This window comes from Camelina sativa, chromosome 8 (genome assembly GCF_030686135.1).
Source record: "Camelina sativa cultivar CO46 ecotype springtype chromosome 8, ASM3068613v1".
Taxonomy (NCBI): domain Eukaryota; kingdom Viridiplantae; phylum Streptophyta; class Magnoliopsida; order Brassicales; family Brassicaceae; genus Camelina; species Camelina sativa.
This window is the reverse complement of record NC_141887.1, coordinates 22,071,379-22,088,853: the sequence shown is the minus strand read 5'-3', so window position 1 is coordinate 22,088,853 and position 17,475 is coordinate 22,071,379. Positions and strand designations below refer to the sequence as shown.

The 17,475-nt window shown below is 34.0% G+C and overlaps 1 protein-coding gene across 1 annotated transcript; it reads left to right on the top strand.

Moving 5' to 3' along the window:
- Positions 1-16,154: 16,154 nt before the first annotated feature.
- On the top strand, positions 16,155-17,475 carry LOC104707528 (non-specific lipid transfer protein GPI-anchored 24-like). The gene is made up of 3 exons (XM_010423901.2): positions 16,155-16,577; positions 16,807-16,845; positions 17,059-17,475. The coding sequence occupies exons 1-3, from the start codon at positions 16,226-16,228 to the stop codon at positions 17,157-17,159; spliced, it is 492 nt and encodes a 163-aa protein (XP_010422203.1). The 5' UTR covers positions 16,155-16,225; the 3' UTR covers positions 17,160-17,475.

Genomic DNA, 17,475 nt, shown 5'->3' with positions numbered 1-17,475 from the left:
ATAGTCTTATCTTTTTTAATCTCAGAAATCATAAATCCCTTGTGAAATCTTATAAGATAACATCTCCATGTGGCAAGATTATCTTTTATCTTATAAATCACATGTCACTTTTGCAATTGTGCAATCATATGTTAACATGTGGCAAATATTGAAAATAAATTAAAATTAGTAAAGCAAAAACCACATTTTTTTTAATCTAATAGTATTAATACCATTAATTAGCTTTGTAGAACAAACTGGCTTTAGGGCCTTTGCATTTTTTTAAGGCATAATTTTTGTAAAAAAATTAGATAGTTACATGTGCTGTACAACATGGAGAAATGTTTGCGTAAATTTTACTATAATTTGTTATTTATAAAATAATTATAGATGTTTTATTTGATTTATTCTATAGATTTTATAATTTTTACATTTAATTTACGTAGTTTCATACTCTAATTTCAACCGATCTTTGGTACATGATACAATGTTGAAATCCGTGAATTATATAAATTTGATAAAATCTAGAAAATAATACAAAACCCGTGTTGAAGCGGTCGTGTTTAGAAATTTTGATTTATTTATTTTAGTTGTATATACTATATTGAATAAAATATAACATTTGTGATTTCTTAGAGTTTAATAAATGTCACTACGTCGATGTGTAGTGCAAAAATATATTTAATAAATTAGATAATATATATATATATATATAAGCAATGTTGTATCTTAGTTTTAAAATATATATGTCATTATTAAATGATTTAGGGATAAATATATTTAATCTTAGTTTTGTAATTGTTCTATATATTTTGTTATTATTTCCAATGATTTCTGAAACAATCAATGAAAGCTGTTAAATAATTTCATAAAAGAATCGAAAATATTTTATAAATTAATATAAGCATTTCTTTTATTAGTTATTAAATTAATTAAAATGTAACGACATTTTTTGTAATATGCCATATGATATGATAGTAGGATTAAACTTCTGACAACATTGTTTAAATAAGTATATAGAAATAACATTGTTCTCTCGTTCATAATTATAGTTTCACCGTCCATTCAAGTATTCAAGTTATAGTTGTGCATTTTTTTTTTCTGGATTAGAGATCACAAAAGAATAAGAAGACGACACTTCTGATGGACAAAACGGAAATTGAATGGGATTGCTAAAAAAGACTGAAACTAGAGATTTTCAACTTTCTTTGCGATCCTAGTCAAGTGCCGGTCAGTTCATTTGAGGTGATGCCTTCTTCTTCTATTGTTATCTCTAACCTAGAAAGAAATACAATATCAACACTTGAATTGAGTGGTGGAACTATGGCGAAGAATAAGAGACTCATGCTACTGAAAATCTAAAACCGAAAACTTATAAACTATAATTACATGCAAAATCGATAATACTAATAAAGGCATGATACAATTGGTAAATGGTTTGCGCACCAAATTTTGTATAACAAACTAATCTCCTATAGATAGATTTCAGGTGAAAATTCATTGACAGGATTCTTAATTACCAAAAGAAATCACTTTTAAAACAAAGTTAAGGTTTCAACAAAAATTGGTTGCTAGATCTTTAAGATGAAACAAATTCATCGAAAGATGAAATCTAAAACATCTGCAAACAAAAAATTAAGATATAATCAAATTATTTATTGAAAAAAAAAGGAAAAATTTCATAAAAAACCCTTTTATACCAAACACCACCATTGAAAAAACATTTCATACCATTAATCAAAGTACGATGGTCTCTTTTCTTCAATCAAATGATATAATTTATATAACATTGAAACCATGGAACGATGAACATGTGGCAAGGATTTGTATGTAAATATGACTTTTATGGTAGCATTGCTTTAATTAGTCAAACTTTCCTCAGTTTTAGATTATATATTGCCTTATACAGACATCTCATTATGTTTTCATAAATACAATATTTTGAACAAAGACTTAAAAAAATAGTATATGGAAATAAATATTAGTATACAAATCCTTATGGATACCTACATGATAATCAATATTAGTAGGATTTGGACGCGCCTCTCAAAATCGGTCCATTAGAAAAGACTATTTCGAAAGATAATGGCTAACTCACCAGTAGTCTTTTTGGTTGGCTGAAGATTATTAAATATGTGAAAATATGATTTTTTTTTTAAAAAAGAATTACGAATTTTTTAATTGATTGGTATACTATTAATTATTATACAAAGTTTGGTTTCCAAAGTTACTATGTCACATGAGTGTAAAGTCTGTAATACATGTTAATTCTATCACATTAATTTTTTTAAAGAAACTCTAATATATATTATACACGGGTTTATAATATAATCTTTTAATCTATATAGAAAATAATAACAATCATAAGATAATATGTCAAAAAAATAAAAAATTATTATTTTGTTTTTTTATTATATATTAATCTTTGTTTTAGAAATTGCTAACCGCTCATCAGGCGGTTGAGGTGGACCTCGAGATTAATCAATAAATCAAAAATTATACGGGAATAATCGGGTACAAGCTTTAGGGCTTATATCTAACTTTGGAAGATATATATTTTATTTCATGAGTAAAATCCCAAATAACTTCAATGGTGCATTGGTTAAGTCTCTATAACTGAGTCAAATGTCCCAGGTTTGAATCAAATCACTTTAGAAAATGGAAAATCGGTATTTTCTCTTCATCTTCTTCTTTTGATTGCCCTCACCTACAACCCTAAAACATGAACAGTTTAATTATCCCCTTTTATCATTTTTTGTTCGATTTACTGTATACTCTATACAGAATCTCCAGATCCAATCTCAAATAATCGATTTTCATCATAAGTTTAATAAAAAATTAAGTTTTTTTTCATAGATCCGATTTGTTGACCGAGTATACTAAAAACGCGGCGGTTAGGTACCGCCGATCGTTTTTCCGGCGATTAATCAACCGTCGAGACCGATTTTTAAAATAGAGATATTAATTAATTTTCAGTTAATTTTTAGATATTTTCATATGTGTAGGTTTTCTTATTCCTACTAGGTATAGGACCCGTGCAACGCATGGGAGTATAACTAATTAAAATTTATTTTCATATAATTTGATGGTAAATTTTATTTTATCTAACCTACACTTTTTTATTTTTATTTTTTTAGTAGGTCAGTATTATCTTCTACATTTGTAGTGTTGTTTTCATATCTTCTACATTTGTAGTGTTGTTATATCTCTAAATGTTTAATTATTTTATCGATTTCTGAGTTATTTGGTTCGAATTCCTCTTTGAGACTGTATTAAAATAGTCTCCGATTGATGTCTCTGTTTGTTTCTTTTTGATACAGATTGCTCCCAAGTTTAAGATATTTGTGTCATTGAGATATTGATGGCGAGAAACGAAAGAGGTATAACATTATTTGTTTTAGTAAAGATACTTAGGGTATGAATGGTGACTGCGGTCAGGGCGGCCAAATCCGTCAGCGGTTTAGTCCGCCCCAAAAATAGGGCGGACAGCAGACCACTGCGGACCAAGTCTATTTGTATGTAAAAGCAGTCTGCAGTTGGTCCGCAGCGGTCTTGTTTCTGCTTTATTTAGATCGCACCACTGCGGACTGCATTTGATGAATGGTAAATAAAAAACGGTCCAGTCCGCAAACAGATTTGTCCGCCCTGACCGCTGCAACCATTCACACCCATAATATATATCCAACGTAGTGTAAAGAGTTAAAAAAAAAAAACTGTTTTCAATTTATATCTTTAATAGGGGTGGGCAAAAAAACCGAAATCTGAAAAACCGAACCGAACCAAACCGAAATAAATGGTTTGGTTTGGTTATGGTTAAATCTAAAAATCCATTTGGTTTCCATTTTAATTAACCATTTGGTTTATGTTTGGTCTGGTTAAAAACCGTAAAACCGAATGTTTTTTTTGGTTTTTTTATAAAAATTTAGGATAATTAGATATAATTACTAATTAGTTTCTCAAGCTTATAAATTTATATTGTATAACAATATAAAAAAAAATTCTTTATTGGGCTTTAATTATTGATCTCCTATTAATCTATCGAATTACAAAACCTTAACCTAAGTCTCTATTCCCTAACCTATATATATTCATAATTACTTTTATGCTTATTTTTAGTTATGTATCAACTATTTATTTTTTAAAAGCATGAAATAACCGTTAAAAACCGGAACCAAACCAAAACCGAACCAAACTGTGATACATATGGTTTTTATATGGTTTCATTTCTGATGAAACCGAAAAAACCATAAACCGAAAAACTGAACCGTAACCAAACTGAATTACATATGGTTTCTTTATGGTTCCATTTTTATAAAACCAAAAAAACCGTAAACCAAAAAAACCGAACCGAAACCAAACCGAAAAACGGAACGCCCACTCCTAATCTTTAGGAATAATATTATGTATCTTCCATGTGTATGATCCTTCTGTTGTTGTAGGGACTATAGTTGTAATGAATATAAAACGTATAATATAGATTAAACTTTTGCAGTTAAAAGGTTGTAGAATCATAATACTGATCTTTTATTGATTTTGTTTCGCTTTCGATAGGTTGGCATAACAACAGACCATCATAGGCGTAGCCCTTGACTATGGTTCAATAAACTCCTGTCATTCTGGTTAGTATCGAATTGATCTTAATTTTTATGGTAATAGTTCATTAGTGACTCTAGAATTGTTTTGTTTTAGAATTGTGATGTGTTTTATTTGTGAAATTACTTCTTTTCTTCTAAATAACTAAGATAATAAAAAAATTAATTTTTGGAAACACTCTTGTTATTACCCATCCTATATGTTATAAAAATAACGAATTAAACTTGATGAAAAAAACCTCCTATTACAGTTATCGTTAATCCACGCTCTGTAGCATCCCATGTCTTCTTTCGTTAGACGTATTGACAATGAAGTTCCTATAACATAGTGAAGTAGAAACATATAAATTCTAGTAAATAAATCTGGTGAGAACGTTGTTCATTGTTAATTAAACTATGAATTTAAAGTTTTAAATGTTACCTCTATGTCTATGATTGCCTAGTGTAGATTTTGAAAAACTTCTTGAAACACAACATTCATAGTCTCCTTCTGTAGTTTGATATTAGAGAAAAATAAACTAAACTTAGCATCTATTAAAATCATTTCAATTGTTTCACCAGTGGTAGCAGAGTATTTTTTTCACAGTTGGATAATCTGCACCTTGATCTTCCACATATTTTTGAAAGGTTTCAAATCCAAAAAATTGTTGAAAGAAGCCATGAGAAAATAAAAGGTAGAGTGCTTGTAACTTTAGAATATGATCTATGGTGAACTGGTGGAAATGATGATGATAGGAAGATCATATATATAGGGGTAGTAATTTCAATGAGAATTTTTGTATTAATTTTTTAAAAATTTCACTTTCCTCCAAGTAAGTTTTTTCATGGAAAACAAAATCTTGGATTAAGTAAATGATTTCGGATTTTTAGGCGCAATTAGTTTACTTGTAGTGAGGCTGTTACTAGTAAATGATTAGGGAAGACGAATGATTTCAGTTAGAGTAATTACACTTATTTGGAGAATATTACAATATCAAATCATACGTCATTTACAACTATAATCTAGGAAAATACGTTATTATGATGTTAATTGAAAATAATAATTTGATAGGCATGTTAGATATTTCTTTTTTAAGGGAATTTAGCAGTTACTTAGGAATAGAATATTCGTTTTCTGTTTGATTGATAATTTTCTATATCATAGGGGAAATACATTATTATCATCTTAATTGAAAAAAGTAAATTGATAGATTTGTTAGATATTATTTATTTTTTTATTCAAGGTAATCTAGCAGTTACTTCGGAATCAAATATTTTTTTTCTGTTTGATTGATAATTTTCTATAGCTTAGGGGAAATTATCCTTCAATATCGAACTGTTTTGGAAGAAATAAGATAACATATATCGTCTTTTTTTTATAATATATATTAATTAAAGAATTATTTAAAATCAACAGAAAAGTATGAAATGCATTTGTATATTTTCGATTTACAAAATCATCAAAATAATTATGTTTTCGTTTTAGAATATATTTGTATGCATTTGATCCCGCGATAAGGTGAGAGTGAATATTTAAAATCAAAGAATATTTAGCCGTATTTATTTAGAACCAAAAATATTAACCGTAGTAGGTTTAAAGTTAAAAACGAATAATAAGAATGATGAATAATTACATGATTAACCAAAATGAAATTATTATATATGTACTTTATGTCACTGGTGTTAGGATAATATGTACATGTTAAATCATACATGTGATTTATGTTTACAAAATTTTAAGGTTATACTATAATCGTATGTAAATATAATGTTTCAATTAAATCAAACGAATCATAAATTTAAGCATACAAATTTAGGATTTGTAATCTCAAAATATGCGTTTAAAAATTCACATATAATTGTTGGTTTTAGGCGGAAGAGATTGATAGAAGTCGGCAAAGAGAATAATGTAAGAATAAGATTCCATATGTATATCTTTACAAATGTTAACATAAGACTATTTATACTAAAGAAAACTAGGGCTACACCCTTTACAACCGATCGCCTAAGTGATAGGGACAAGGAGAGAGGGAAGGTTATTCCCAAGAGTGAAAGCGACCCTTCCTTGTTTCCTTAAGAGAAGCAAAACCCGTGACTCCTCTCTTTCTTATTCTCTAACGGCTACAAGGAGAATCTCGAACCTTCTCATGGGCTTAAAGCGACCAGGCCTCCTCACTCTTCCATACACTCATAGATGACTCGGCCTTATTGCATAGTTGTACGGACGGCCTCAGCATAGTTGTACGGACGACCCATACTTGTTCAGACTAGATGATCACGGTCAATACTCCCCCTCAAGCTTAGCCAAGTGAAACGACTAAGCTTGGAACCCGTGAAGGATCACCTCATTAAAAACCTTAACATAGAAAACCACATGGGACAAAACTATGTTAAGGGAAAAAGAGTGTGATCTCCACAGGTTAGAGAAGTTTATCAAGGATGTGTGGGATCTACTAGTCCAAGCTTGCTGTAGATGTATTCACAAAGTTGAGAACTAGTAGCCTTGGTAAAGATGTCTGCCAACTGGTCTTTACTCGGAGTGTGGCATGGCAAGACTACACCTTCTTCAATCTTCTCTCGCACTTTATGACAATCCACCTCAATGTGCTTAGTCCTTTCATGGAAGACTGAGTTTGTTGCTATGTGTATTGCCGCCTCATTGTCACAGTGCATAGTGATTGGTTGGTCAGATTCCACTCCAAGATCCTTAAGAAGGGATTTGAGCCATGTGAGCTCGTTGGTTAGCTTCTTCATGACCCGATACTCCGACTCGGCACTTGAACACGATACGTCTTTCTGTTTCTTCGACTTCCAGGTTACTAGATTCCCTCCGACAAATGTACAGTACCCCGTCGTGGACCTCCTATCCATTGTGTCACCGGCGTAGTCCGCATCACAGTATCCGACTAGTTCAGTATTACTGTTCTTGCCCATCCAAATGCCTCGCCCCGGACTACTCTTGAGATAACCCATGATCCGCTCGAGCGTTTGCCAGTCAAAGTTCGTTGGAGCCTTCATATGTTGGCTGACTTGGTTCACCCCATAACATATGTCCGGCCTCGTGATAGTGAGATAGATAAGCTTGCCCACCAGCCTACGGTAGCATCCCACATCTTCATATGGCTTGTGCAACTTGTTAACCGGAGCACCGGGTGTTGGCTTCTCCCCCTTTCGCTTGACCTGGTAACCTTCCTCGAGTGGTGTCGACACCGGTTTGGCTCCCATCTTACCTGTCTCATGTAAAAGGTCAAGTGTATACTTCCTTTGAGAAAGAAACAATCCCTCCGGAAAGCGAGAGATTTCAATCCCAAGGAAGTATTTAAGTTCACCTAAATCTTTAATATCAAAGGTAGAGTTGAGAAGAGCCTTAGTGGCACAAATGCCATTCCTATCATCCCCAGGGATAATGATGTCGTCGACATAGATGAGGACGACTACCCGGCCACCGTTTGTGCGAAGGGTGAAAAGAGTGTGATCAGCCTCAGAGCGTTTGAAACCATTTGTACGAAATGTAGAGCTGAGCTTGTGATACCACGCCCGCGGAGATTGCTTAAGACCGTAGATCGCCTTATGGAGCCGGAGAACTTTACCCGGAGCAACGATGGTCTCTAAACCCGGTGGAGGATGCATGTAAACTTCCTTGGTCAGCTCCCCCTGAAGAAAGGCATTCTTGACGTCCATTTGCCATAGATCCCAGGAGAGGTTAGTGGCCAAGGACAAGACCACCCTGACGGTATGGAGTTTGGCGACTGGAGCAAAAGTATCCGTGTAATCCAGTCTATAGGTTTGAGTAAAGCCTCGCGCCACCAGGCGGGCTTTGTAGCGTTCTACCTCGCCAGTACTCAGGTACTTGATAGTGAAAACCCACTTGGAACTTACAGCCTTCTTACCTTTAGGAAGATCCGCCTCGTCCCAAGTCCGATTCCAGATCATAGCCGCAGTTTCATCATCTACCGCATCAAGCCGTTCCTTATATTGCTTGGTCTCCCCGTAGGTTTGGGGTACAAAGTGCTCATCAAGCTTACCGAGGAAGGCAGCGTGGTCTGAGGTAACAAGGTCAAGCGAACACACGGCCTGGATAGGGTGGGCCACAGCCTGGTTGTTGTAGTATACCCTCTTATCTTTCCATGTAGATGGATGGGATCAGATTCGTTTACTTCGCCGAGGTAGTGGCTGAGTAGAAAGCTGGTCTGGTTGATCATGAAGGTCTTCCCTATCCTCTCTACGGGTCAAGTCATCTTGTGCCAAGGTCGGTCCGATCTGAGGTTGTCCGGTAGGAGCTGTCGTTGTTGTTGGGACTATAGGTTCAGGAACTTGGTCCGATGGGGAACTTTCAGCCTGCCCATCTTCTGGTTGACTTGATGATGGTAATGGGTCGACATTTGTGGTGTCCTGTTCGTCAGGTAGTGTTGGTTTGGTGATGCCCAGATGGTCAAGAAGGAACCGCAAGTTGGCTGCTCGGTCAGAGTTGGGTTGAGATAAGTCTTTTAAACCTTCCCAGCCCCTCTTGTCGTAATAACCTTGTTGTTCAAGAAACTTCACATCTCTAGAGATCAGGGTGCGGCCAGTGATCGGATCGTAACACTTGTACCCTTTTTGACTTGTTGAGTAGCCGATGAACATACTTCTAGTGCTCTTGGCCTCAAGTTTATTCCTTTGTTCTCCAGGTACTAAGACAAAACAAACACACCCAAACACGCGTAGGTGATCAAGAGAAGGTTTAATTTTGTTTAGTACCTCATAGGGTGATATGTCATTTAAGACTTTTGTTGGTGTCCGATTGATCAAGTAACACGCTGTCATGACCGCATCTCCCCAAAACCTCTTAGTGACATTCGAATGAAACATCATTGATCGCGCCACCTCCAATAAGTATCGATTTTTCCTCTCAGCCACTCCATTTTGGTTGAGGCGTGTATGGACAATTGGTCTGTTGAAGGATTCCATGCTTAGATAGGTGCTCTTTAAGTTTGTGGCTTGTATATTCACCTCCATTATCCGATCTTAGTGCCTTTATTTTAGCATTAAATTGATTAGTAACATAATTCTGAAAATTTACAAAGGCATCATAGACTCAATCTTTAGATGGTAACAAGGTGAGCTAAGTATATTTAGATTTCTCATCAATAAAGGTCACAAAATACTTGTTATTATCCCTAGATAGACACGAAGATGTCCAAACATCAGAATGTACTAAGTCAAAGCAATGTTCATAAATAGTACTTGATTTAGGGAAAATAGACTTGCAATGTTTACCAAGAATACAAGACTCACAAGTAGAGTTATCAAAAGAGACATTAGGCAACATTAATTCAAATGCACGAGAGTGAAGATGGCCTAATCTAGCATGTCACACATCACTTAAACTACTATTAAGACTTGAAATAAAAGAAAACGATTTAGAAGGACTTGAAGCTTTCTCTAGGACATAGAGATCTCCTCTAGCATTTCCTTCTCCAAGAACCTTTCCACTCTCAATATCCTGAAAATGTACACTATTAGGTCCAAAAATAGCATAACAATTCAAATCTATAGTAGCTTTCTTCACCGATAAGAGATTAGAGGTAAATGAGGGCATAAAGAAAGCTTTAGAACTTTTATCAAACAGTTTTAGTTCTCCTATTCCTTTAACCTGTACTCGGTCCCCATTAGCAATAATAACATTACCTAGAGCCGGTTTTATGTTGTGTATAAGACTAGGGTTACTAATCATATGGTGAGAAGCACCCGAGTCAACAACAAGTGAGGTACTAGGTTTTGAAGCAAAGAAAGTGGTACCAGAGTCCTTTAGTGCGGCAATGGATTTGATGAGGGCCTTTAGGTCCGACTTTCTCACCAGGTCTCCAAGAGAAGCCGCCATGGCCGTGGCTGCCGCACCTCCTTGGTTTGCTGCTCCGGTGCCTTGACCGCTCGATCCTTCTTGCGATAGATTAGCCTTGAACTTCGCCGGCTTGAGGTGTGGGTGAAGAATCCAGCACTTGTCTTTCAGATGGCCCCTCTTCTTGCAATGGTCGCATACCATTGTTTTCCGGTCCACATGCTTGTACACCCCCTTATTAGCCGTAGCCAAATCCTCCTTACCGCTAAACAAGCCTAGCGACCCTTGCTCTTTTTGAACTTGAGAACATACATCCTCAAGGGTAGGGAGCTTGTCACCACGGAGGATATGCTTGATAAGGTCGTTGAACGCCGGATTCAGAGTGAGAAGAAGGCCAAAGACCTTGTCTTGTTCCTTTCTTTCATTGAGAATAGCCGGATCGATTGTGCTTCGTCGAAGCATCTCTAGTTCGGCCCAAAGAGACCTAAACTTGCCGAAGTGCTTTGTGAACTCCAAGTCTTCTTGGTGAAGACAGTTGATGGCCTTCTTAACTTCAAACACTCGGGTCAAGTTGGTCACATTTCCTTACACGTTCGCAAGTGTCTCCCACAATTCCTTAGCCGTCTCACAGTACGAGTATGCCTCAAGGATTGGTGCATCAAGTGAATTCTGAAGAATGGCAAGCACGGTCTGATCTTCTTGGAACCATTTGACTTCCTTCTCGAGTTCAGCCTTCTTGTCTTCTTCCTTTTCTTCTTTACAGTCGTTCTTGGTGACTTTCTGGGGGAGTTGATCCGTTTCAACGTGGATCCATAGTCCCCGGCCACTCAGCGCGGTCTTTGTGGTTCTTTTCCACAACAAATAGTTGGCCCCTTTTAAGACCACTGGAGTAACAATAGGTTTGGTAGTGTCCATGAGCGAGATTTGTGAGAGAGAGAGAAAAAAAACTGAGAATATTGAGTAGCGAGTATAGAACAAGAGTATAACTAGAATAGAGAGTAAGATTGAAGAAATGAGAGTATAAGGAAGAATAAGAGTAGGTTTAGAGAATCAAAGATCGAAAAACATGCTCTGATACCATGTTGGTTTTAGGCGGAAGAGATTGATAGAAGTCGGCAAAGAGAATAATGTAAGAATAAGATTCCATATGTATATCTTTACAAATGTTAACATAAGACTATTTATACTAAAGAAAACTAGGGCTACACCCTTTACAACCGATCGCCTAAGTGATAGGGACAAGAAGAGAGGGAAGGCTATTCCCAAGAGTGAAAGCGACCCTTCCTTGTTTCCTTAAGAGAAGCAAAACCCGTGACTCCTCTCTTTCTTTTTCTCTAACGGCTACAAGGAGAATCTCGAACCTTCTCATGGGCTTAAAGCGACCAGGCCTCCTCACTCTTCCATACACTCATAGATAACTCGGCCTTATTGCATAGTTGTACGGACGGCCTCAGCATAGTTGTACGGACGACCCATACTTGTTCGGACTAAGATGATCACGGTCAATAGTAATAAACATATAGACAAAAATTAGTTATGATAGACAAAATATCACCATAACACCATTTCTTCTGATGAACCTAGTAAATTTAGTTAATCGCGTCTTGAATCAAAGATACTAAGGAAATAATGTAGAGAGAACCCAAAGGCACCAATCTTAGACATCGATCAGATCAAAATAAGAAATTTCAATTTCCCCCCAAATTAATTAGCTCAAATGTTTGATGTTCTTGCTTTCAAAGCGAATCAAAATCTCTAATTCATGTTCATCTCCATTTCATTTTCTATACTCTTTGGCCTCTTGTCTCTTTTGCTTAATCGAATTATCGAAATATCTTCATGTTCATCTCCATTTTATCTTATATACTATTTGGCCTCTTGTCTCTTTTGTTTAATCGAATTTTAATCTTTAAGATTTTTAAGGTTTAAATTTGTGTTTGTCTAAGTAAAGGAGTTTACAAACCCATATCATTCAAAAATACACAGAAACAGAACAATAAAATTCAAAAATTTCTTGTAGTTCTAAAGAAGGATAAAATTATCATTCCAACAAAATACCCAAAAACGCAAGTACGAACTATAAGTCCGTAGTCCATACAAATATTTGAAAAAAATACTTAATTCTATAATTTATCCATAAATGTATACTTATCTTACAAACAAAGAACGGAAATATTTAGCAAAATATACAAAACAACATATTTTAAAGATCCACACTTAAAATATTGTTTTATTATAAAGTATTTGTAACTATGATTACACCTATTAAAAGCTTATTTATTTTTTTTTTTTTTGTATTCTTTCTAATATACATATGTATATTGGTATTATATAGATTTCTAATTACTTTTTTTTTGCATTTTGCTTTTCAAGAAAAAACTATAAACATATTTCAATATAATCAATTAATAGCATGTCACATATCTTATTAATGCATTTGAAATATCTCAAGGTTGAAACTTTTTTTTGTCAACATTCGACCACAACAGACCGACCAAGTAGTCAAATCTTAACATTCATAGGGAGAGGTAAGAAGGTTTAGACTTTAAAATTAAGATTATTAAATTTCTAGCTCGTTTTTTGACAGAAAAATATGAAATTATACTCATTTTTAAAAAAATAAAATCCCCAATAAAATTAGGTTTTTTCTTAAAAAGAATTTCAATTAAATTAGCTTTTCTTTTTTTTTTTAGTTTTTTATATCCTTTTTAGAATATGTTTTGATAAATTTAGATTAACATGTGTCAACATCTTAACCATACAATTGACACGTGTCACGATCGTGTTAATGAGTAACTTTGAAAACCAAACTTTATATAATAAGATATACTTTTCCTAATTATTCCTTTTTTTTTCCATCAAACAGCTATTCTGCTAATTATTTATTTTTTCTCCATCAAACATCTATTTTTCCTTTTTTTTTCCAAGTATAAGATTTTTCACAATTTTTTTTGGGCGATTCGTGGAGAACTCTTGATGCTAAGGTCGATTTGGATATAGATACTGATTGCAAAGGTGTGTCAGTGAAGGGTAATATGTATTGGATTGCTGCCACATATGTTGTAAGTTTTGATTTCACCATGGAAACGTTCAAGAACGTATGTGTTTGTCCTAGTACCCGGGAGACTAGACGATTAGGCTGTTTCAGTGGAGATAGGCTCTCTTTACTACTACAAGATATACAACATGGTGACGAAGAAGTATCAACGGAGATTGAGGTGTGGGTGACAAACAAGTTGAGTGATGGAGTTGTTTCGTTTACCAAATATTTTAATGCCCTCAGCTTCCGTTGTTACAGTTCCATATTGATATGGCTCGTCCGGGATACTCCATTGGAAATCACAAAATTATCATGGCATGGTGCGAAGGATATGTCACGGAAGATGATGATAAGTGGTGGGCTTGCATCACTTTTTACCAAATTGATCAAGGTGGGATCAGAAAACAAATCGAGACAGGACGCCATGGATCTGATCACTACGGTGACCCGTTTATTTGTAGCTATGTGTACGTTCCAAGTCTGATTCCAGTTCCAGACTAAGAAGGTTGTTTGGTGTTCTTAAAACTCTGTTTGATTTCTCTCTCTCTGTGTTTGATTATTGTTGATCAAGGATCATCCTTCTACCATGTATTTTGACATCAAAATGCAGATGTTATTGACATAGACTAGTTTTGGATTCTGTAGTGATCTTGACAAGTTTTAGGTTTTGGTCCACACTAACAGAATCACTCAAAACAGGTATGTAACTATCTGATAAAAAAAAAAAAACTTCCTACTGAGTTTGGAAACCAATAGTATAAAACTCGTCTTGACTTCTTCTGGATTGGTACAGAGCAAGTCAATGTCTCAAATGGTGAAAAACTAATTATCACGGTTGAGATCATACAAGTTAACAATACAATGGGAAGTCTATTTGCACTCTTATCCTTGTCATCATCAACATCGGCTACATGATAGCGAATCCGAAGAGCATACGTACCATTTCACCTTCTCTCTATATGTTCCACTGTAACTTCCCATCTATGACCTAAACCATGAGAACCCAAAATATATGTCCCAGGTTATTCTCTAGTATTTTACCCAAATCAAGATTAAAAATCTCATCACGCAGTATAATCCTAGTTTTGTAAATAATAAAGGTACATAGCCACTGATTTTTGTAGGTGTCGTGTGGAACTACCAATGAAAAATATTGGGTTTTTAAAATCCATTGTTTTTGCTATTTATTCAAGAAAAAAAAAATTACCCTTCTAATTCACAGCAGATTTTAAAAGTTATTTACTTAAAATATATAAGACCCCTAAATTAACATCATGTATTCATCAACAGTTATTATATATTGATTATATCATTCATTCATATGTTCTTCATACATAGCATCAACTAATAAGTTTAATATCATGCCATGCCGGCGTAGTAAACTATCATAGTGACCAATTCTGACGTGCATAATGATACTCTCTCGATATCCCCTATATAATAAAACGAAAGTATTCAACCTTTTTTTAGATTATATAATTTTTATAAGTTGGTTACAAAATAGGTTATAGGTTGGTTACAAAAAACGTTATAATTAATTGATCAATCTGTGGGCTATATGAATACATTTAAGAATATCCCAAAGAATATTTTTAAAGAGAATATTCCAATGATTTATAAATTTTCCTAAATAAAATCTTTAGTATTCCATGTATTGTTACAAAATATATATTGTTAGGCATAAAAATATATTTTTAGACGTAAAAAGAAATAAAATCTTGGCAATTTATCACACTTAATCGTGATTTCCGAGATCTTATTATGCAGCTGATAATAAAATCTTAACTAAGTACGGGTAATATTAAAAAACTTTCACCAAACATGTTCAAAAATTAAAATAAAAGCAAACAACAACATAACCATTTCTCATACATAAAATTACAAAATTAACAATATAAAACTTACAAAATAGATATTTTTTCAAGTCATTATATTTAGCATATGATTTTATTGCATAATGTTTTACCCAATAAAATGTTTAAAAATAATCATATAAATTATTTATTCTAAAATTATAATATAAATAAAAGGAGTTTCAACTCGTGCTAGCTGTAGCACGGGTCCTAATCTAGTCTTATATTATTCAGGGAAATTCATGTTATCTTTCTACGAAAGAGAATTTATTGCTTGGGAGGGGACCATATAAAATGCTCCGGTCCCTGGTCTGAGGGGATGTACGGGTCTAGGCCTCGAACCTCTTACTAATTAAAAAAAAAAAGAGAATTTATTTGCTGGTTAATTTTTTTTCTCCATTTGATCAACTTGCAACTAAAACTTTGAAAAAAAAATATATTTATCGCTGTAGTAGACCAAGTTTAACGACAATTTTTTTTCTTTTTTTTTTTGTTATGATAAAGTACTAAATAATAAATTGGATTAAAATAAATCGAACAAGTTATATTTTAAAAACGAATTATATTTTTATTTTTTAACGAAAAAATGAAACTTTGAAAACTAATTTTGTATATTCTAAAATCCAAAAAATTGAGCCAAAACCAACACAATACCAAATTTATGTATTAGATTAATTTAAAATTTGAACTTTTTCTTTTCGAAACTGAAAAACTCAAAAAGAAAATTCAGATCAAACATTGACCATTAGCTCCTAATAAAATTTTTCGTGCAAAGAATTATCTTACTTTAGGAACTGAATAAGTCATTCTGTTACAAAAGTCCACGAATAAACTATGTCAATTAGGGTACGGTGTATATCATAATGTGAATTAAAACTATAGTTTTAACGGTTGTGTTGTGTATATAAATTACTAGTTAAGAAAGCACAACAATCGGATTAAAGCGATCCACTGACGATTAATAATGGCTCAGATAACCGCCGTGATCTTCCTCTTAGCCACACTGTTGATGGTAGCCACGACTGTTTCAGGACAGGGACCACATATCCCGCTGGCTCCTAGTCCTGCAATCAACGAGGTTATGAACTGTACTTCGGGTTTGGCTGTTTGTGCTCCAGCAATTATTCAGGGAGGAACTCCGTCGCCGGAATGCTGCACTGCCATAGAGACTGCGGTGAACACGCAGCTATCTTGTCTTTGCAAATTTATCAAAAGCCCTATGTTGTTTGTCCCTTTCAATGTTACCACCTTCAACGCTCTTTTCTCCCAAACTTGTGGACTCACCGCCGATCCAAACTTGTGTTCCAAAACTACTGGTAACGTTTTGGTTACAGTCTTTATCGATTATATGCACTAGATAGCAATATGTCGGTTCATTTTTTGTATATGTTTAATGTTCATTCCTAATATGAGTTTAACCATTTTAAACATATCTCTAAAAAACATCATGCGCTAAATATGTATATCACTTATCTGAAGTTTTGCCACTACGTTTCCTTAAGTGAATTTCAAATTTTTTTTTCTATTTTTTTTTGGTTAAACTAGCTCAAGCTCCTTTGCCGCAGACGAAAGCACCAAGTCCAGGTAGGAACAATTCTTATACTATGTTTTTTTTTTTTTGGTAGGAATAGGGGAACAATTCTGAGTTATTACTTATTGTTTTCAGTGTTAATCGTAACGAATTACGAGGAAAGTGTTGAGCAATATTGTTTTTACTTAAATCGAACGGTTACATTGCAATATCTTTTCTTAGGTTTTAAAAGTTTTAACTAAAAATGTTTGTTTTGCCATTTCTAGTACCAACCGAATCTGACAAGGATGCTGCAACTGCAAGCAAACTCGCGGGAACAGGCTTGGTCGGAATCGTCTTGATCACGATCTCTGCGATGTTTTATTAAAATCTTAATTTCTTTGGACTTGATCGTCATGATCACGCTCATAAGTCATAACCACATTATGTGAGAATTACGTTTGGACTTTGGTTTAGTTCCATGGATTTTAATTTCGGCTGTTTGTTTTTTACATTTACAATTTTGAATGTTTTTGGCTTCAAAATTGTTTTTGTCGTCAATATTGTTTCACCGATGCATAAAAAAAAGAGGGAGATGCGTTTTATCAGTCACAAAATTGTAATAGTGTTGTGAGAATAAAGAACTTTTGATCACGTGTATAATATTGTGATATTACTAAGAAGAGACAATTACTGTCGAGATA